The sequence below is a fragment of the Lineus longissimus genome, chromosome 16 (genome assembly GCF_910592395.1).
Source record: "Lineus longissimus chromosome 16, tnLinLong1.2, whole genome shotgun sequence".
Lineage (NCBI taxonomy): Eukaryota > Metazoa > Nemertea > Pilidiophora > Heteronemertea > Lineidae > Lineus > Lineus longissimus.
In genome coordinates, this window is record NC_088323.1 from 465,265 (window position 1) to 489,290 (window position 24,026).

The 24,026-nt window shown below is 41.4% G+C and overlaps 1 protein-coding gene across 1 annotated transcript in view; it reads right to left on the reverse strand.

Annotated features, from left to right (window-relative positions):
• The window catches only part of LOC135500193 (uncharacterized), a 196,647-nt gene extending 173,133 nt beyond the window's left edge, over nucleotides 1-23,514 (reverse strand). Inside the window, exon 1 of the mRNA XM_064791446.1 lies at nucleotides 23,427-23,514. Coding sequence (XP_064647516.1) covers nucleotides 23,427-23,484 — 58 coding nt within the window. The 5' untranslated portion in view covers nucleotides 23,485-23,514. The remainder of the gene's footprint in view (nucleotides 1-23,426) is intronic.
• Between the last annotated feature and the right edge of the window lie 512 nt (nucleotides 23,515-24,026).

Genomic DNA, 24,026 nt, shown 5'->3' on the forward strand with positions numbered 1-24,026 from the left:
CCAAAACAATGTGTGGAAACACTCGAAGACGGCAACACTCCAAAACGTTTCGCCGGGATACAATCAGGGATGACTGAGTAGTCGACATATTTGTAGGCCTATTGCCCTGCCATTTCCGCTGGAATGCACTGCACCACTCTGAGATTGACGAAGAGCACCTACCAGAGTGAACGTCACAGTCAATTAACAAAGTGGTTTTTCATCAACAGACACTAGGATCATTAATTACCTCAGCCAATTGACCCGTTCTTAATTACATTCGGATGATCATTTGTCTCTTGAAAGCCCCTTCCTGTCTCTATCATTAGAGTTCGCCATTACACATGATACGAAGGCTATTGAGTGAAAGAGACGGAGGGGAAATCAACATACTAATCCGTAAGGTGGCGTGCAAACAACTGGCCTCCACTGACGTAACACTCAGAATGTGACATCAACAAAGGCTGTGTGAACTGCCACTTTTAGGATTCCACAACACGTCTCTATTATTATACTTTCGACATAAATATACAACCTCCCATGACGTCTCCCATGATAAGTAACTTCCAGTTCGAAGATCGCCTTAGTATAAAGTGCTTGGAAAGTTGCATGTGCTCTTCTTTTCTTCAGCAAACCAACACACGGCGTGCCTGGTCAATACCCAATTTCCAAGCCTACCCAGTCTAACCTACGTAATGAATGATACTCAGACCATTCCATGCTGCGCATATCTGTCAATGAGCCATTACTGATGATGAATTGTCCAAGGCCCCAGCATCGCCTGTCAATTCGTGCTGTGATTTTTTTGTGGAAATTATTATAACCTCGTGTGAGAAAAACTGAGCTCTGTTAGCTGGACACATGTCAGAAACATCTCCGTTTCCGATGGACTGCATTCTGGATTAACCCTTTTGCTTAATCTGAGACATGACTGACAGTGGATTGTTGTACCGTTTTTTTCATTTCTATCGCACGTTCTCCAGGCAAACACTGCCGACAGAGGCTTGATTGCAGTATTTCACCATCTACTGCATATACACTATACCGAGGAAATTGTAGTATCATACGAAAAAAAGAAAGAAAAATAGCGGATACTTGTGACGATATAATCCGACAACTGGAGCCATGGAATACATGTAGTTGTAGACGATCAGAACTGATTTGCCTCTAACCCAACCGTAACAAGTAATGTTGCCTACAATGCATTCCTCTCTCCGTACCGGGCATCCACCGCAGCTCCCCTCAATGTATCATTTTCAAATTGCATTGACCCCAAATAAATCAATGAAAATTGGACAATGCTGCAGCAACTTCTATTATTTTCATGACATAATCGTGTAGGGAGGGGTCCCAGCGGCCACGGAATTGGATCACTCCTCAATGATCGCTGCTAATGCGTAGGGACAAGTTTGACGTTTTGATGATGGATCGCCGTCTTAATACTGGGTCCCCTAGTTTAAGATAATAGAAAACAGGCAGCTAGTCAGGCTGTAATGATTCGTGGTATTAATCTATCATTATTTTGGAATGGTGCAACAACTGTAATAGCTTGTAGTGGACATTGCTGCTGGAATCGTTTCGCTAGTCGTAGTTTGTTGTTGTTCCTTTTCAGTCAAATGATTCTCCTAAGCGAGCTACTTCGATGCTTCGGCGGAAATCTCTCAGTCACATCCATCCATCTCAGTCTAAGACCGTATCCGCGATTTACCCAGCTGCAATGATCCCCTAGCCCCTCCAAGCAGGAGCGTTACCAGCCAGGCATCCCACATTTCCACGCAGCCTGAGATCAAGGCAGTGAATTGTCCAGCTCCAATGATTCCTCAAGCTAGCCGCCTCTAAGCTAAGGTCTCCACCAGCCTGAAATCCTACAACCCCACGCAGTCTGAGACCACGTCAGTGAGTTTCCCAGCACCAAATATTCCCAATGCTAGCCGCCTCCAAGAAATAGCCATGACCACAGCCTGGCATCCCACATTTCCACTCAGCCTGATATGATGCCAGTGACCTGCCTAGCTGCAATGATTCCCAAGCTAGCCACCACCAAGCAATTGTCCTCACCAGTCTTGACACCCCACAGCCTGAGATCATGTCAGTGATTTGCCCAGCACCAATGATTGATTTCGTGTGATTTCCTGTAATTCCTGAACAGTGTGCCACCATCTTGGCTGTCCTGGTGTGATAGTGAATGCCAGTCACTCAAGATGTATGCTTTATAACCCAATACAAATACAGTGATTAATTACATGGAGTCAGTAGTGTTTGGCGACATTAACACTCCAGGGGTGGATGGTACTGCTTTTTCCTGTCAGCATGCCATCAGACTGCAGAATAATCGGAGGGCCATATAATTCGCTAAAGTTTTAGGTGTCCGCAATGTTCATCAGTGTAGAGGCGAATGGACCGCCAGGAGTTATAACAAGATGTTCATTCAATGTGTTTTGGGATGCATATCGTGCATTCCATAATGGTGTTTTCTCCAGAGATTTATGAACAATGCTCTAAGAGAGGCCGAGTGACAATCTCTATTACATTACCCACAGTGAGTATGATAAACGATTCAATTAAAAGCCATGGTGGACAGAACTTGCTTAATGTGGCTGTATCCCCCATGCAATAGTTGCAACTCACCCCCTCACTTTCATAATTGATAAGGATGCCCTACCTAATGGTTGAAAATCGCCAGATATCAACATTAATTGAATAACCCAGTCAGCTAAAGCGTATTTCATAGTAAGATGAGCTAAATACATGATCATCTATAAGTAAAACAATGTCCGGCTTGAAAAACTGAGTATCAGTAATGGGAGCTAGGGGACCAACTTAATGACCGAATACGACAACATTGTACGCCGAGCGCAGGGAACTTTACCACGAATCGGTTATTTTACGTCGGTAAAATAACATCATGGGTGCAGAGGGAGACAATAAATGGACAAACAAGTCCAACTGGGGCATTATCAACGGGGTTTATATGCTTTAGAGCATCGTACTATTAGCATTTGACGTTTTCATCAACGATAAATGGGCATCCTGGGAGACTGCGATTATCCCATTGTGGTGATGTGAGTTAATGCTGCAAATTGAAGCTTTGGATATCGGGGACGTACATGTAGTAGTAGAGATGAATAGGCGTAACAACTATACCAAGGTTGACGCCATAGTTCACCTTGACTTTGAACTATTAACTGTTACAAATGAGATCCATTTGCATTAAAAGTCTACCAGAATGAGCGCCATGGGATGACAGTGATATCATTTATACCAACCATTTCCGAAAAAGTAACTTCCAAACGGGTTTAACGACAGAGTACATCATATTTCTCATGTTTAGGTCAGCTGTTGAAGACTCATGCTTGGTGATCACAGTATCACAGCAGGTGAAATGCCATTGAGCATCTTACTCAAAAGCATCACGTTTTCAAGATCGCACCAATCATAAGTGACTTCAGCCTGATTATGGGAGCTGATACTTGTTTAAAGGAAATGAATGCGTTCATTGGGAGGTTACTCAAAAGCAACATGATTTCCTGCTTGTTGCAACCCGACGTGGATAAAGGCTGGTGTTGATTATTGATTATAGGAAATGAATGACCCTCAATACAGTTCATCGATATATTGCTTACTTCAATCGGATATTCAACGTCATGGCCATTCTTTGTACTACATGGAAATAAATGACCACATTTTGTGTTACGCTTGATTTGTAACACAAATGCATAGAGGTATAAGCAGCACTAGAATATTCACAGTCACGTCTCCACCTTGTTGTACCGACGACAACAACAAAAAGACCGGGAAACCATTTTGTATTATTCAAGAAGAATTACGGATGGAGAAATATCATCTACCGTCATGTAACGACCATGTTAAGATGAATAATTTACATCAAACTAGAATTAGTATCTATAGATGCCTGCTCGCCTCTTCTTCAAGGAAGATCTAAAATCGACAGTTCATCAGGCACTGACATTGCTTTCCGTAACTATCTACAAACATTTCGTCAGCCATCAAGTGACAAAAAGCAAGCCCTAGAACGTTGACTAACACTTGACGTACTAATGAGACCTCCAATTAGCTACATCTCCTAAAAGAACCGATGCGAATTCTTTGGGAACTCCAGATCTACCCACAGGTAAACAAATGAACAGAGACAAGAAAATCAATGACACCGGTACTTCATTGGAGTACTGGTCTTGATCTCGAAGAGAAGAAGACGACAATTGCTTCAGAAATACAATACGTCTCCTTACCTTGCCGAGAGTGCACAAGTAATCCTACAACCACTAGAATAATATCCGCCGACCCCATGATACTCGGGCGCAGTTCCGACCAGATATCCTAAGTGAGAGACTCCGGTGACAACCACTGAATGATCCAACTTGGTGTTACACAGTTCACTCGAGTGGCAATCAGCTTTGAGATCGATAAGGCAGGGTGGGCTAGAGATTTGTGGAAGACAGCTTCCTAGAAGGAACCGAGACTAGGGAGAGGATCATTGCAGGATGAGAAAGATGCTTTGTCACCAGCGAAAAACAAAACGCCTATTACTTCTTGAGGATTCACCATAATAAATCGCCGTGTCGTGACAATTTCAATTTCAAAATCATCTAATGACATACTGGGTACCTAATCAACCAGCTAGATAATATACGTAACTGATTAGTCAAATTGAATTGAAAGTTCTTACCGAGTCAACCAGAAAGATAGGCGATTTGATAAGTGTCGTTGCTGTCGCCATTTTCTAATTGCTATTTCAAACGTATATGAATATGTTTCTTCATTTTAAGCAGAAAAAAACAAGTGAAAAAAATATTTACACTCAGAAATTTTTTCACCCTTCAGAGTTGATAAAACAGTATACGCTAAGCTTATTCTATCACTAACAGGTGAACGTCGGTAATCGCAGCATACCCGGAGGTGACTATCAGGCTTTGTTACTAGCACTATATAACTTCGACTGCAAACGAACGCGGCTCACAAAGCCAAAGTAACACTTCTACCGAAATGTATGGTTTAGTCAGCCGAATCTGAATTCATACCAAAACTTGCATAAAAAACAGAGGCTACTTTGCTGACAATGACAAGGTTTGGATCGTGAACATGACAACTGCTGTGCTCCTATCGTTTTCACAAGTTGGTGTAACAAGCAAATGTATGGACGACGATATGTATTACTCCTTATGGAGCAACAGGCAACGACACCACACATGATAACATACTGACGCATATATCAGTTTCCATCTATCAAAGATGTGATAGAATACAACTCGCACAAAAGGTATCATTGACATTTTTAAGACACATCATAAAGCTTTCTCAGGGGAACATCCACAGCATGCAAAGTTGCTTTTTACACCAATTCAAAGAGGCCCCATGTTCCTTCTGGTTCTAGAGTGTGTTGCCTTTGATACGCTGATATGGTAGATCTCTTACTGAGTCTAACAAAACACAGCATGCAACCCTGCAATGGCACACCATGATACTCAGTCCCCTGTCGCCCCGAATCATAAGGTGTTGCTCTTGAGACACCAGCATTTCTGTAACTGAACACAATGAGGCATGAGGTACTGCAGTAGCATTAATACCAAGACGTCCCTGTCTCCCCTAATCATAGCGTCGCTTCCGAACAAAATTATCAAAAGATTAAAATTATGTATTATGAAAACTTCGATATAAAGTATTATCAACAGTCGATATGTAACGTGTTTTGCAAACATCGCAGGGGAAGAAAAATCTATTTTAACTCATAAAGGCCTAGTAAGGAACAAAGGTATCACATCAATAAAAATACCTTATAGCTGCTTCATTATTCATTCGCTCCCGGCACTGAACATCACCTAGAATATCCGCAATTATTATAAAAATGTAACGAAAATGTTGGGAAAAAAACATCGCCTTAAGGTAAATTCTTTGCCAATTTCGAATTTATCATTAAGTAAACAATAAAACAGTTTCAAAACGTTGATGAAAAACACAGTGCTAAAGTTATTTTGCCTGATAGGTATACGCTCAAATGTTAATTTCTAAAACCATATATTTAAATTGTCTATCAATAGCGTCAAATTATCGGGACTATTGTGCACTGATTTCGTAAACATGCATTGCATCAGAATAAGAGGTTTGACCCTCGATATCAACAATGAGCCCCTTAGTGCAAAAGGTATATTTTTCTGTCTAAAAGTATATCCTTCGTCAAAAGTGCAGCCAGTTCTTCTGGAGCCAAACCGTATCTATTTCTAAGGTTGAGATGTTATTGATCGCCTCTGATAATAGCTATTGATCTGCGATGTTACAATCGAAATGAGAAATGGGTCGTTAGAAGAAATGTACGGTCCATTGGTTCCCTTCCCCGCTGCTCCCTGCTTGGTTAAAGTCTATACAAACTTGGTTAAGCCTATGATGCGTACTACTTTGGTTGAATGGCCGTGACCATTAGACTTAAGTAAGTCAATACCCTAGGAACAGTAAGGAAGCGTAGATCATGTCCGCCAATGTTGCCCACTTTGCTTAAGTGCGATATCGCAAAAGGCAAGCTGTCCATTTCATGCGTTAAACGTACTAAGCCATCAGTTTTAGCGAAATCTCCCTCCCTTAGCTTAGCTTACCGGTATACGGCAAGGCAGTAAAGATCATTACCCGGTTAACATGGCAAACACGCCAAGGGCAGTTGAAGTCATGCGATGAGGAAGAAGTACATCCCCTAGAGATCCCCAATTAAATTCCATCAAGAAGAAGGCGCTCAATAAAGGTGAACAAGACAAACATTTTATCTCATTTTCCTCTTGACTAAGCTTCTCAGTCGCTTTGCCGCTTATCTAATGATAAAGAGAGACATACTTGTAAGATTCCATATTTGATCTTGAAGATGTATGAGCATGATGAAGAGAGTTCTTGTTTTATTTGGATTCTATTTCATCTCTTTATATGAAGGGTACAAAGGCTGTTTCAGAAAACTGTCAAAGAATTTTAATTTCAGATTTGTACACGAAGTAGCATCTTGCTTCAACGTCTTCCATGTCACTTCTTTTGTGATCACGAGGGATAAGCGTGGTCGTACATGTGTAGAGGTAAGAGTTAAGGACTGGCGACCACCGAATCGAAACCCAACTGAGGTACTGAGTCCTTTCCCGTAGAACTCCAAAGTTCTGTGAGCAGAGTAGAAGGTCCCCTACCAGAACATTCTGGACAAAGCGCTTTGAACAAGGATTGGTTCATCGCACTCTCAACTCTATTATTAACTGATCAAAGCAAGACTTCCCAAAACACGATTTATCGTAGTATCATTTCATCTTCGTCTCCAGTTTACCAATTTACCATAAGGTCGTCACACCACCATCCCTCCTCTCTTCTCTTAGTCTTATTATTCATCTCTTGGTGGAGGAATTTTCCGCTTGACGTATTCAAGCATACACCGAACCTATCACTGTGATTGGTTTAAAGCAATTGCTCCGTGTTTTAGAATTACGGGTAATGAATCTGGTTTTTATTCGACAGAAGCCATGCTAGTGGGTGTAGTGTGACTTTCCTTGAAGGTAGGTCGGCAACATAAAAACGAAAATGAACGGCACAGGAAAACCGCATCAGCGGCTTTTTTAGATCGAGAAGAAGCATTGTTTGTTTTCCTTGAACACGAAAAGTGCATTGGAAAAACTTTTTGTTTTTGATGCATCTAGGAGCTGACATTGACAATGTCCTAATACGGATAGTGTAATAACATTTTGACAAGAGTTCTGGATTTTCTGAGAGAAAGGGAGCACCCATCCAATTACGGCGTCGCCCTCCTTCTTGACAATGATTGCGCGGCACTGATTCGTTATCAGCATCATTATGTATGAAGCCATAAACACTACAGCCCCTGACCCAGGAGGCTGATCTATAAACGGGTTAGATACCAAGATTATAAAGCTCAGAGTAACAATACCATGAGTCGCCATCTCTGATCAATTATAACTGTAACTGTGCCCAAACGACTCAAAGCATTTATCGCCGGTATCGCCTATTATGACATTATCTTTAGGGTTCTTGGAGGGGACAATAGGCTGATGACACATCAGGTATCACGGGGTATGTCTTCGAGAGTCATGTAGGTATTCCTATGGAAGGATAAGACGCCGTAAGTGTGACTAAGTCAAACAGTGTATTGTCTTTGTCTCGTGTGTTCAAACTTTGGTTGTGAGATTGTAAGTCAGGCCGTAAGTATACGTAGAACACAGTGTAAGGTCTTCTATCAGAAAGGATCAGAAAAGCGTGCATGAGGCATTGCATTGGCGTAAACCTCCACATTGGTAAGCAGGGATTCATACAGTCAACAACATTCGGTGTAAGGTCTCTAACCAATTGTAGCGTGGACTCTCAAACTCGGAAGGGCGGGGGCTCCAACATGACCTATGAACACCCACCTTGCAAGGTCAGCCTTCCCCTACCCCCATCATTATCAGCGCATTCCCTGATTCGATCGGTCAGTGATAAAGTACTGATTTCCGTTATACGTGAGTCATGCACCAGGGACGTCGTCTCCCCTCCATTATGGGATAGAACAGGAAATTTCATTCTTATTGATACGGCGTGAGTTGGTCATTAGGGAAATGTAGCTCGGTCAAAGAAAAGTAGAAAGGTATGGGCACACCGAGTAGGGTACCACCGTCAAAGGGAGCTTGATAGGTATGGGCACACCGAGTAGGGCACCACTGTCGAAGGGAGACTGATAGAGATGCTCGGCTTCTTCTCCTCACCACGACCAGACTGACTGACTTGAAGTATTTCCCACTTTTTTGGCAATTAAACAGTTCGAACTGAAAATGAAATAGATAGTGCTCGAAGTGGAGTGGGCGATCTTCGCTGTGTTATGGCGACAGTCTTTGATAATTTTAACATCATGACTGACAAGCTGTTGGAAACATCAAAGGCTGACATGATAAATCGGCCATTTTGTTTCCCCACAACAATGCTGAACCACTAGAGGCGCTGATCATGAAAAAGGCGAACTGGCCATATTTTCTTCAACGTACTCATGGTCGATTGAGCGAAGTTTTATTCGACGATGCTCTCTGGCCGTCTAATTCCAACACTCAGACTGGCAGCAATTGTAACGCTCCATGAAGCCTGGACACAGATGGGTCCCACTTTGATGTAGAATCATCCATTGGTCCCTCAGGATTCTTATGTTCACTCTTGGTCGTTCTCCCTTTTTACATGGCTCATGCCATCAGTATGTTGAGCCATAAGCAGAGAACGAGTTAGGGTCTGGCCGACTTTTAAGTGGTCACAGTATACGGCAATAACCATTCATACGACTGCGTTGACTGATAGATACGATTTGCCTCATCCGGCACTATCAAAATATTTGTACATTTTAGTGTCGCCTACCATACTTTGCACCTTACTATATCGTTTTATCAACATTCGAATTCTCGCCTATACTTTTCACTTTCTGTGTCCGAGACGAGGGAATCTTCTTTCTACCCACCTAATCGCTAATATGGCCGTACAGTGACTAAAATGATATTACTAATCTAAGACCAGTGTCGTGACAATTCTATAACCATATCTATTTTCCCCGCGTCTTTTCTCGCATCTTTGCAAATTTGATTTCCCTGAGCAAATAGACAAATCAGAAAGTCAACGCCTCAGCGGGATTTTCGCTTTCATCAAATATAATTTAGCTTTTTTCTTAGACTGATTGGTGTATCGTGTTTGATGGTTTAATCTGCTTGTCCTCGCCTGATTGGCCTATCAGTATTGCATTTCCTTTTGCTAATAAAAGAATTGACATAGGCAATTAGGTGAAGCTGATAGTGAGAAACGTCGGAAACGTTATTGAATATTGTGCTTGTTTTCAGGGAAGGAATTTTACAAAGTTAGAAATTAGTAATTGAGCAAAAGGCACGATCTGAAGGCAAGAATCAATCTTTAATTCAAAGACAGAAATTCTCAACGTACTGCTTTTAGCCAGTATGAATCATGAAAGCCAATATAACTAAACAATTTAAAAGGCACCTGGCCAAATCATGATACATTTTAGATCCGCCAGCGCTGGGAACTCGCGACGATGGAGTGAGCAGAAAGTTTGCTTCTTTATAATCCCTGTGGCCTCTCACTGTTGCATCACTACGTTTTATAGTTCTCTGCCTTTTCGGACAACTTTCCGAAGACAAAGTTCAGAAATGATGAACGTGTGTTATCGCGGTAACGTACTACCACAAAGCACTTGCCACCTGACGAAAACCTCTCCATAGCAGCATCCTAACGGAAGCCTATTCTAAGTGATGTCTCACCCTGACACTGTTCTCGTGTGAAGGCTAGAGCCTCATGTGACATTCACATCTTTTACACTTCAGTAGGATGTATAATTGTAGCCTCAGGACACATCTTAATGGTGAAGACGAGGGCCTTCTCGGCTCGAAGTACAAAATGCTCAAAATGAAGAAACATCGTCCGTTCAAAAATTTGTTGGCTTTGAAAATTTTTCAGAATTTTGAACTTGAAAAAGTTAAACCCTGAAGGATGAAAAAATTTCTAAGCCCAACAGTTTGTCACGTTACAGTTTTGGCGGGAAAACTTAATCATGCATTTTGTCACCGGATTCATCAACTTCACTGATCAGGTTTGCTCACATACTACTCGCGATGCATCTACCAGGTCAAGGTCCGATGAGGCTAGTGAGCGTCTAAAGACATTTAGCTAGATATTGACATACTGCCCTGAAAAGGCACTTCACCAATCCTGCCACTTCCAGATGCTGTTCGTACTACATCCGCTAGTCGAGAGTACCCAAACGCGACCATTCAACCTCGGTCCCATGAGTGGTCGTGTTACCGGGGTTCCACTGTATATGCTATATCATGAAGGTCTACCCTAAGAGATGCTCTTGTTTTCAAGACAGGAACCCCTCATTTGAAACTTTTGCAATCCAGAACCCGCATCGCGAAAAATCCATACTACATGTACTAACATCATATGGCTAGACAAGGCCTTGACCTCCTTGATCTCGCTTCCCCAAGTCCCTACTTCCCCCACAACTAATTGTAGCTAATTTTAGTCACCCTCGGAGGAGTACCGTGGCTGTCATTGACAGGCAAGTATGCGAATAATTCCCTGGTCGGAGGAGATGCGCAAGACAGGTGAGACTCCGAGACTAGAGGATGTGAAGCATGGAAAGCATCTTATTTTGCGAAGGGCGTTCATATCGGAACACTGACACCGGACGTGGACACCTTAGTTGATAATAAGGGCTCTTGCTGGTTGAAGGAGATGCCCTAGATTCGGTGTCAGAGACTGGAGGATGTGTGTCGTACGAACATCACCTGGTAGTGGATTGATCGGTGAAGTGTCTTCATAGCGTAGCACTGACACCAAACCTAGTCACCTTGATTAACAAAAGGTCTCTCTTCGATCAAGTTAAGGAGATGCCCTCGTTTGGGTACTCTCGACTAGCGGATATTTGTAGTACGAACAGCATCTGGAAGTGGCTGGATTGGTGAAGTGCATTTTCAGGGCAGTATGTCAATATCTAGCTAAATATCGTTAGAAGCTCACTAGCCTCATCGGACCTCGACCTGGTAGATGCATCGCGAGTAGTATGTGGGCAAACCTGATCAGTGCCTTACTGTCACCGTCTCCTGGCCATACAGTGAAGGGAGTGCATACCTCGTGAAATCATCCCATGTTCCCTCAAAGTCACAGTCGGATTTATAATGGATAGCACACCAGGGAAATCATTCACAAACTCAAATTTGCAAATTTTGAATTTAAATGCTTCTGCTGCGTAATCGATTTCTTTGCTTTGGTGATTAAGCAATACCGTTTGAGGCATTCTTCGCATCGATAATATAGATTTATAAAAGGGTTTCTAATAAAGTTTCTTTACTGAAACATTTGCAGACCTGGTGCCCAACACTGCAGCACATCTTAAAATTTCTCCGCATCTCTACTGCGCTGACCTTTTGACTCTGGTCTTATCTGAACAAGGGAGATTCCCTTATAATTGTTACAAGGTCTTGGCTAGTAGTAGAGTAACGACTAGCCTCCCACCGAGGAGTTACTAATCGCTTTCGTGCAATTAGAAAGTGTCATTTTGACGCGATGCTTGACTAGCAGTCCCTCGTGGTCAGTGACTGAGTGAGCGATATCACTGAAACGAATGCTTCTCTGATCAAGATACGACTGGAAGTTAAATGTATAATTGCGGTGTGATTAATCATAGCCATTTAGATCATGTTATTTCAACTTATTCACAAAATAACCGCCCCTAACGATGCCAACATGAAGTTGATTTCTATGAATGAGAAACTCGTCTGTGTTTCTTTCACTTGATCGACATTTTGGAAGTTCGTAAAAGAACTCTATCTCTGGCCTTTACCATATATACAGCATGTTAATGATGGAAATCGTATGGAAAACCGTGACCTTGTAGCAAGGAAAGAGTTCTCTTTACATTTTGGATTCTATCTTCTCACAAATCTTCATACAGCATTACTATTTTGGCACCCAATGACTTTGTTTCACTATTGAAGTCACCTCCCCCTCACTGGAAGCTACAAACACCTTCATCAAATCTGACATGTCCGAGGTCTCGAGATCCAGACCATATCTTGTTTCATTACCACCCAATACCTTATTCAGCGCAAAGAAGCCATTGATGGTGAGGATACCGAGTGCTGGGTTGAGAACCCCGTAATTGGCCTCATCGGACAGAGTCACACAGCTTGAGAACATGTCTGTTTTATATCTTATCATATCTCAGCAGCCCTGGATGTCTCAAAGCACTTGTTAGCCTGTTGGAACATCTATTCATGTGTATTACCATGTAATGATCAGAATCGTGTATACGTTTCTTATTTTATGGGGAAGAGGGGGGAAAATGACAGTTCCTTTTATTAGGTTAGTCAAGATGATGACTTTTTTCTGCGGGGGTATTGTAAGTAGCGGAATTAAGTGGATGGTGGAGTACATGCTTCGACACCTCTATGGAATACACAAGGTGTACCAACAAACATTCATGTTGCCTGCTAGTAAGACCAGTGTACAAGTCCGGGTTGGCAGTGCCAGGAATTCTGATTTGTGGAGATGACATTACAACCATTCACCTCAACTGTTGGAGAATTTTCAAGTGATAAATGTGACGACTATGACAACGATACTTACTGGCTATGCCAGTACAACAACGTTCCAAGTTTCGGCTTGTACGGAGGTGAAAATGCTTTATCTTAGTAACAAAGACGATTACACGGCGCACAAATTGAACAATGGGGCTTAGCGATTGACTTGCTGGATAAAAAGGTGATTCAATTACAAATGACAATAGTCAAAGTAATGACCCCACAAATTGAACATTAGAGGAGAATCCATTTTCGTCTTCAAGAATAAAAGAAGTCGGTTCCGATCAAGTTGTACATGTACTAGAATCACAGTGGTCCTTGGAGGTCAATTAGACGTCTCACACCAATCGCTGCTAGTGTAATGTTTTATCTTCTGACTGGAGCTAACTTAGCAGGTCTCAGGAGGCCATCAATCTAATTGGTTTATTGAGTTAGTTATCTGCGATCTTACTACGTGAAGCAGGCGAAAAACGTGTCAGTTTAACACTTCGCGTTACCACTATACGCTCTTACGTTTACTGTATTAGTCTCATTGGGTGACACAGAACAGGATCGAACATTCACGCCCAATCACACAGAGTAGGGTGCACCGTTCACTCACGGTCACACAGAACAAAGTGCAGGATTCATGCACAGTCACATAAAGCAGGGTGCAGTATTCACCTGCAGTCGCATAGAACAGAATGCAGCATTCCTTCCATCTGAGACAGGGCATGTTTTTCAACCAAGGCATCCATGAATGAACAAAGAGACATGCTAAAGGAATTGATAACAATTAAACTAGAAGTCCACCAGGCTAGACCATAAGCAAGCGATATCATTAATGGAAGTTGTATCGCTTTGTCATTCTGGCAGTTTCTGCCTTCTTTTGTTTGCACAAATGTGTGAATGATACTAGTGCACAATGCTGGCGGCAAGCTGGATAATTTGAGCACGTTTAGATATCCAAACGTACTATACCATGTTTCTCGTCGGAAAAATTTTCCATTCTGCCCGAGCAGCCGCCGCTGCTTCATTAAAGTGTCTATTTAATATATGGACATGGGAGATACCGGTTTATATAAATTTTTATCAAGTTCTCTTAATTTCATGTTAGGATAACTTATTTGGCTTGTTTTTCTTGAAACAGTTCAATGTTAAGGTACAAGAAACTTAAAGTGGAACATTGCTGACGACCTCGTCTACCCTGATTAGGCATCCCGTTACACAAACCCGATGTCATATAAACGACCAGGATGGTCCCCATACATAAACATGTCCTAATGTCACGACCAACGTGACCAATAAATGACCGCCAATCAGCTGGAGCTCGAAAGATCAAGAATATAGAGTATACTGAGAAAACTCATTGCCTAAGGCGAACAGACACGATAACACACTGCTAACATGGCTAAGGATGCTAGCCTATTCCCAAAATGTCAAGTTATTGCCCTTTCTTTCATTTTAATTCTGGATCAGGTGCTTGGTAGAAAATATATGGACGTTTTATCATGCATGTACATCTTCTAACCTCGAGGTAACAGAAATCTCTGCCTTAAAACCATGTTTTGATGGTTGTGGTTTTCGTCTGCCAAGTACCATTCGTCTTGTTTAATCGGAAAACGGTCATGTTATAGTTCGTAAAAAACAGCTCCAATGTTAGCATTGTATTGCGGAACATATTTTATATTACGATACAACAACAAACGGAAAGGGAGTGCACGGAATCTATCCTGTCGCATCTTATTCCTAATTATTTATTACCACCTACCTACATGTGCATAGTGTAGTATTTTAATAGCATCTCGTATTGAGTTCAGCTTATGATTCGGAGCCCAATTGATGAGCCAAGAGGACACGATCCAACTGTAGGATTTCAATTGCTATCCCATCAGCGACCTTTTTAACATACTGCGTTCATTGACGAGACAGGTCACAGAGACGCTCTCGTGTAAAGAAAGAATGAAAACTTATTCCTCAGCGACCTTTTTAACATACTGCATTCATTGACGAGACAGGTCACAGAGACGCTCTCGTGTAAAGAAAGAATGAAAACTTATTCCTCAGCGACCTTTTTAACATACTGCATTCATTGACGAGACAGGCCACAGAGACGCTCTCGTGTAAAGAAAGAATGAAAACTATTCCTCGTAAGTAATATGGCAGTGCTTGAATGAATACGGAGAGATATGTTTCATGCAAATCTCCTCGGTAAGAATTTGGGGACGGATGCTCAGTCACAGCTACAAACGTGACATTCAATGCAACGTCATCATAATGCTCACCCACGTCGTTCACCTTTATTCATTTGCTCATATCCCATTGTTAGGCTTACACATCAAATATCCAAGAAGATTTTTTATTAAGAAACTAAATCTCATAATAAGACCCGATCCAATTCAAACACAGCAATTTCAAACAATGAAATATTTCTGTCAACATCAAAGAAACCCAACCCAATTTCCAATAATCCGTTTTGAAATCCCATTTCTACAATTTGAAAGGTTTACATAAGTCCTCTGCCATAACAAATAACTACTGTATAAGCCAATCAGAGCTGATCGCGTGTTGGCGTTGTCTATTTTTCCAATATCACTGAACAAACGGTAAAAGTAAGTAAACCCGCTATCAATTCAAACAGGACTCTCATATTTCAGGAAATATGTAAAGACACTGCGCGTTGGAATGCTCTGTTATTCATTATCATTTAAATACACACAACATATACAGGTTTTTTAATGAATATTTCATAGGGTGAAATTGAAAAGCTTCGAAGCACGTTTTCAAGGCGTAATATCAACGACGCATTAGAAATCAACTGAGTACGATATGTACTTCACATGTATGGTGCATTCAAACTGTGTTTGGTGTTCATAAAGTATGGCTGCAATTCTTAAATTTCACCATTAAAACGCAGGTCCCACCGGGTAATGATACTGAACTTAAAGCGCTCCTATTAGCAACCATAATCATAACAACATTAATCCCACAAACAGATATACATAGAACACGTAATCCCGAATTAACGATCCATCAGGACCGGATTATGAAATCATCTACAATTAATTTCGGTTGAGATGGTCCAGATTGGAGTCACAATCAGGCTTATTCTTGTCTCAATTGACAATCAGTTTATGATAATGGCGACATGATGAAATTACCAGAGTCTCCTGATTGGTAATTTGCTCGCAGTGATCACCTGGATTTCGCGCCATATCAAACCGGAAATGATACGTGATTGGTAGATTGGAATTCATCTCGAAGCAAAATGGCATACGCTTATAGATGAATAGCCACTCAGGTGTGGTATGAAAATTATGTCTTTTACAATGATTCATAAATGGCCTTTGAACAGTACGACATTACGCAGTCAGCAAAACGTGACACAATCTTTTCAGTTTGATGTGTCAGTGATTATCTCCATCTATAAAATACTTCAAACTCAACCCAAATTTTCAGCTCAAAAATGACGAAATCCGATATTCAATTTGCGGTGACAGGGGGTGATAGTGGGAACTCGTGGATATCAAAGGGATTCTAGAACCTCTTTGAAACAAATTTCCTTATTACCTTATAAGGAGTCGAACCATCATGTAAAAGGCCCCATCATCAAAATTTGGTTCCTACTGCCAGAAAAGATGATGTAGTAATGCTTTCACATTCTAAGCCTTTATCAATTATTGGTATTGGTCACCAACTTTCATCAGGAAGCTCCCCATAAGAAATGTACCTCTTTAACAAACAAACAAGACCGTCACCTAATCCATGTATCTGTTCATTTCACTTCTAAGCTACAACTAAACAAGCCTAATGTGCGTTTGAGAAGAAATGAAATGTCTGATTCTGCCGACATGACAGAAAAGAAAACCTTTCGAAGTTGAAACTTTTAATAGCATATACTGTGATGTCAAAGAAATGTACATCCTACAAAGGCAGGCTAACCCAAGGCATTTTATATTGCACTCGTTCTTCTTCTTCGGTAAACATGTACACGTATACCGGATTAAAGGAGTAGGCGGGTAATTAAAGTACTATTACCATGGTGTCAGTAGCCCAGTCACCTTTTGCGCTACGATATAGGTTTTTCATCATCAAATTTCACAGAAAAGTCTGACCTCGGGTGACTAGGGTGACTAGTGTGACGAGAACAGATTCCTACAAGCGCCAGGTGTTGTGCAAGCTTAGAAAAAAGAGGAATAATGCGGGATACCTTATTGTCGAAATAACTTGGAAACACGTCAAACATTTTCTGGAAAAAAAGTTTGTTAATAAAACAGATAAAGAACAAACATGCTTAAGGATGATCTGCCGACTCATTTGAACTAAAAAAACACAACTTTCTCCACAGCTAAACTGCAATGCTCTTGTAAGATTCACAAGAAGTTATAGACAGAATACGTTACCACAAATAGGCCTTTAAGGCCGATCAATAAACATGTCAATATTCTCTCAAAAACAGGAAAATCCATAGTGTTGTGCAGTGTTATCACTTATAGGCGATGACAGAATCACCTCAGACGACATTGCTGAGTTTCACACACTCCGACACTGATTAAACGAGCAAGCTTGATGTAGGTAACTTTTGAAATGTTTTTTTGAAATTCTATCAGTTTGTTTGATGCAAGTAAAAGCAAGTTTCTGACTCATGATTCTAAATCATAACCCTGGTTCTGTTAGTTTGGGAATCTTTTGAAAGACATTAGAAGGAACAGTGAGTCACCTGATCCAAGCCTGTTTGCCTACGAGTGTAATGCCATGTGGGAGTTGTAGTTAGTTTAACCAAAAAATCAGTGGAAAAAAAGTTGCATTGATGCTGCCTTATCGCCCGAAAAGTAATGTCATAAAGCTTCCAGCAAGTCTTATTCGGTAAAGGTTTTGTAAATATATTGAAGAATGAACACCCTTTTCCACGGGCATTTTTAAGTTGAAGGTAATGCCGGCAAATAATCTATCTGAATTAAATGATAGAAACGTCCTTAAGATCATTAAAATGGCATTCGAAGTAAATACAGTGGAACCCCGGTAACACGACCACTCATGGGACCGAGGTGAATGGTCGCATTACCGGGTCGGTCGTGATAGTGAAGTTGAAAATTCGGGGACAAAATGGATGATTAAGTTTTCCCGCAAAAAATGTAAAATTTTTCAAATGTCCAAAATTCTGAAAAATTTTCAAAGCCAAAATATTTTTGGGGCTGATGTGTCTTCATTTTGAGCAGAAAAAAAACAAGTGAAAAAAATATTTGGACTTGAAATTTTTTCATCCTTCAGAGTTGAATAAATCAGTATATGCTAAGCTTATTCTGTCACTAATAGCTTAACGTCGGTAATCGCAGCATACACGGAGGTGACTATCAGTCTTTGTTACTAGCACTATACAACTCAATTTTTTCATCCTTCTGATTCTGAAAAACTTTCAAAGCCAACATTTTCTGGGGGCTGATGCTGTTTCTCCATTTTGAACAGAAAAAAAAGAAGTGGAAAAAATTGTTGGACTTAAAAACATTTGTATCCTTCAGTTGAATTTTTTTCATCTGTAGCATGATAAATTTGCCGCAATCAAACCGGGACCGGCGATTCTTGGCGTTATAGCGGGGTGGTCGCCGACCGGGGTTTTACTGTATAGGGAACTCTTTGTCTTTTTAAATGAATTTCTTACCCAAGTAAGCTCATTCACCTACAGTAGAGAACTCCCTTTTGAAATGAATGTATAATAAACAAAAACTACATGGTCCTACCTTACATTTTTGCTGATGCCAACATTTTGGTTGACTTTGTCGTTTGGCTTACCTGCAATTAAAACAAAGATAACACGTCGTCAATCGGAGAAATGATACTACTGAAAAGGAAATCAAAGCAACAAACAACCGGGTCGTTCTTGGACTGTTGAACCGATCCTTGAAAACTACATTGTTGAGAGTTGACAGTTAACATAAGGACAGAATCAGCTCTATAAAGTACATGTATGTCAGGCGATTTTCAATTGTCAGAAATTGCCGCCCGCTCCATCACCTGAAGTCCTGCTCCGACCGGTAATCGAACCCGTGCTCACAATGGTCAATGGCGCTCATGGTAACGCAGCCATTCGAGCTACCCGGTCTTGCCCTGAGCATTTAACAAAACGGGCTCAGATCATTATCACTGACAATACTGTTACCACACATTATCTCAAATCCCTCACCCGGCAACCACGTTTCAGGGATTTCTATAAGCTTTCGACACCCATATGAAACAAAATGCCACTTCTCTAAGTCAACATTTCAATCGTTTGAAGTCCTCTTCCAACCGATTACTAGCTTCCCTGTTTCTGACAACTCAACGCCGAGGGCTGAGTAGTTGAAAATTACTTTCTAACTCACCTAGTGATGGTTATGATTAGCTGTGAGAATCTCCCTTTGAGTTGGATGTGTCGATGGGGAATATGAAGCGCACAAATGAAGACTACAAGAAGGTATGCTGATTATGAAGGTCCATTATTCTGCTCATTTATAATACCATCCTCAAAACGTGTCCGAACGTTTTCAAGCAGAAATGGATTCACTGTACGCTTCCTGTTGCACTTGCACACCATGATTGATAAAGCAAAATGAAATGGCCAGGGCCATTGTGCTCACCTCATGTGGAGGAAAGATGGATAAAGAGCATGGTATTGTGTCATGTAGTGTTAGGTTTGATGTAGGTCCAAGCAATTACAATTTCCCCAAAATGGCCAATTTACAGTACATTCGACCTCTGTGACCTTGAAAAGTAGGTCAAATCAAAGAAGACCCGGGTGACACATTGAATGGTTGTTAGAATTAGATGTACCTATGATATAAAATTGGTGCCAATCGGGCAAGTCATTACTGGGAATAATGGCATTTTGAAGAATTTAGGATTTGGCCCCCTCCCTGGAGGCCAAACGGCAAATCAGATCGCACCAAACTTCGGTACCTGAGATCACCTGACCAAGGGGTACATGTGTACTTAATTTGTGATCAATAGTCATTGCAGTTAAGAAACGTGCCATAGTTACGGCCTGACAGCGAATTTACGCCATTTGACCTTTGTGACCTTGACAAGAAGGTCAAATTAAAAACATGTGTGACATATACTGTATGGTGGTTAGATGTACCCATGATATCAAATTGGTGGCAATCGGGCAAGAAGTTAAGGAATAATCACATTTTTAAGGTTTTTGGATTTTGCCCCCTGGTGGTCAAGTGGTGAATCATATTGGACCAAAGTTCGGTCCCTGAGATCACCTGACTAAGGGGTAAATGTGTACCAAATTTGGTATCAATAGTCATTGCAGTTTAGAAACGTGCCATCGTTACATCCTTACGGCCAATTTACACCATTTGACCTCTGTGACCTTGAAAAGGAGGTCAAATCAAAAACCCGGAGGATTTATGATGCACCTTTGCTAGAAGTACCTACCATATTTTTTTCAAAATTTCCCGACTACTATTAAGGGAGATATTGCATATTTTCACTTTTAACGTTTGGCCCCCTGGTGGCCAAACCATGAAACAAATCGGATTGAAACTTAGTCTCCAAGGTGTCATTACATAAGGGTACATGTGTACAAAGTTTCAACTCAATAGCTCTAACAGTTACGAAACGTGCCCTGCTAACGGACGACGGACGACGACGGACGACGACGACGACGACGACGACGACGACGACGACGACGGACGACGGACGCCACGGTATGGGATAAGCTCACCTCTGCTAAGAGGTGAGCTAAAAAACATGTACATGACATACTGTGTCGACGCTATTGAGCCGGTTGAAGAGTGCCTGTTGAAAAAGCCTACATTACGTGTAATAGGCCTACCGGACCAAAACCGGCTAAATAGAGTCGACACAGTAAATAGGCAAAGTGACAAGCCATCACAATCACGAGTTTTTATATTTTTGTGTTTCTTCTTTAGTTCTGCAGATGACAATGATAAGAATATTTCGCCCACATGGCTTTGGGGTTGGGACAAAGAAAATGAAAAATGGACAACGATATTGCTGAAAACAGTTTGGCAAATGGCGATATGTGTCATAGCTATTATCCGGCCTTTCATGCCATTGCAGTTTGGTGTGTCTCCTAAGACACCAGCTTGGCGATCCGTTAACTTCCGAAACAGCAGCAGGTTGACCACAACTCCAAGCCAGGAAGTGGGCTAACTGTTCTTTGTCGACCATTTCCTTCCAAATATTATGACATCATATGGGCATCTCTGTCTTTGCCACCCTTCTAACGGGTTCACCCAGACTCAAACACTGCGCTGTCTTCCGGCGCCATTTCCCGCCGACGTTTAAAGTCATCCCGCAGCGTAATCAACCTGGCTTTATTAGATTTCACGTTACGCTATGAAATTTCATTTTGGATGCGTCGCTGTCTTTTCTTTGATCTTCAGTCTAATCAAGTTGGTTTATCTGTTGCTGTGGCTTGCGAAGATGAGTGGAATTTGAAGGATGGGGTAGAAAGACGCAAGAGAGACGCAAGAGAGACACACGGAAGCTGGTAAAAGGAAGGACATTTTTAAGTTAAGACTGTTTTTCTTTCAGTATTACATCTTGCTAATAGGAACTGTGTCACATTTGGTTGAATAAACTGCTGTGCCTGACGTGACCAACCATCGTCAGCAGTGTTACAGCCATTTGTTCCGATAAACCGATAATAGTACGAAGAATGCAAGTACTGGCGAGATCATACTTATAACTACGAGGCTAGAACATCTACAGTCCGGATCAGGAAACTGAACTTACATCAAATCGAACTCAACTATCAACTAGACAAAAAAGGTCCTGGAATCAATTATCATTCATGCTGCAAGTGACATGACGTCATAGTTTTGACAATCGCCCCTGGCCTCTTACTTAACCTTCTTGACCACTGATTCTAGGACAAATGGACATAAAGAAGTCTGTCTCCTCGGGTCATTACTGCACACAATGTCGCCTGTTCACCAATGGAAATCGAATCATTTCCTGGACACGTCACACAGAGGATGAGATAATTGCAAAATTTTAGCAAAGTTCTTCAATTAAATGGCACATCCGGCGATTACAATTATGTGATGACGATAATTCGACTAACTTATAAATATGTCGTCTCACTGGTATTTGGCTGATTGACATGGCAGGTCTGAGTTACTTGATTGACGAGTAATAAATTATCATCTTATGTGATTTATTGTTCCCTTCCCGTAGCTGTTGGTCGATGTAACACTCTCCTGGTCATGAGAGTGGGTTGACCATCACTTATTGTTACTCCTCGATTGAGAGCACTTACTAATTGGTGCCAAAAAATGAGGCGCTGTGAAGCCAAAGAGGTAAACTATGAGTGATTACTACCCGCCTCCCACAAGAAGCTAGATGCAACGCCATAGTATCTGTTCCATAAACTGCAGGTTAACTCTAGGTCAAATCATTTGAGACACATCCGCTGAAGCTCATCATCAAAGCCACCACTTCCCTGTAATAATCTTAACGTCCGTAGCCTTACATGAAACAGAAGAGAGGCTTCACGCCGCGTGTCCTATCCATTGTGACCAGCCATTAACTCCGTGTGTCTACGTCTTAACCTAAATGGGCAAACGTGACTGCTAATTCGTGTAGCATGACCCCAGAGGCTAGATGAAGACCCATTGTCACTGCTCTCACATGGTGTCTGTAGGAGGTTTTGCATTGACTTCAGTGTCAGTAACAAGATAAGACTTGGCAACATTGTCCCTATGCCTTTGCTAAGCTAACTCATTTGTGGCGTGCTTTCTATTGCAATCATCATATTTGAAAATCGTGAAAATAATCTGAAATATTTCACCCTGACAGGTATGATTGTGATGAACTGATCTAAGGCTCCTCTATCACCAGAACAATCTGAGTACATCTCGTACATAAAACAAAGCAATTGCCTCCTAGAGGCAACATTAGCTTACATCTCCATTGTTTAGTAGTGCATCAGTTCTAATTACCGAAACACCTGATGCCTGCTTAATGACGAAAGAGCAATAAACTGTAGCTTTGTCTTCTCGATGCAGTAGATGAGCGCAGCCACTATATTTATGACATGCTTCGTTAGAATTATAAACAAGATGAAGCACACAGGCAGCTTGTTTTTACGATCACTGTATCAGTTTTGTCATTGCATTATGTTCTTGTGTATTCATTGCACATCAAGTGTCATTGTGAACCTTCAATAAGTGCTATCAGATATTATCTAAAGGAGTGCATATTGCCATAGTAGGTGATTGATAAGGCTCACCCGTATATCGTCAATGTCAAGTATCAGAATGACTTAAAAGAGAAATAACGAAAACAAAAGCAAAAAACATTCACATATCTTGCAAGGTTTAATAAAGTATTTGGAGACCATGTCTTCACTGCGCCTACCTTGGTTGATTAAGAAGAGTAATCCAAAAGCGAGCGACACAACATCACTTGTATCCATGATGCCACGTGCTAACGGACGCTATATCCTACACTTGAAGACCGAAAACTATCAGAGAAGTCACCATCAATGAGAGATTTTGCTGTTCAGCTCTATCGCCGGCACCGAGACTGGCTTTCTCCACAGCAACGACAATGCGCCATGGTTGACAACCTCGTTACCAGGGATAACAGACATCGTTTATTGGTTACGGATGCTGTCTTACTCTGTATCGCAGCTTGTGCCGCCTGGCGTCATCCTTGTATCCAGGATGAGATACACCTCGTGCCTTTTGCTACAGGCAACTTCGATATTACCTTCATTGATTAAGTTGATGTAACCTCACGTCAAACATCATCACACTTCTAGCGACCAAAGGGCCGTGTACCCTTTTCGTTTAATCACCAGCGTTGTCAGCCTGGTCAGGGTGGAGTATGCTCACCAGGTTTGATAGAGCTAAGGAATTCCAAATCTCCGCAAAGTTACAGTAATTACACACTTGCTGAGATGCAGAACTGGTGCTGTACAGATTTGTACATCTGACCTCTTTGTTGATGAAACAA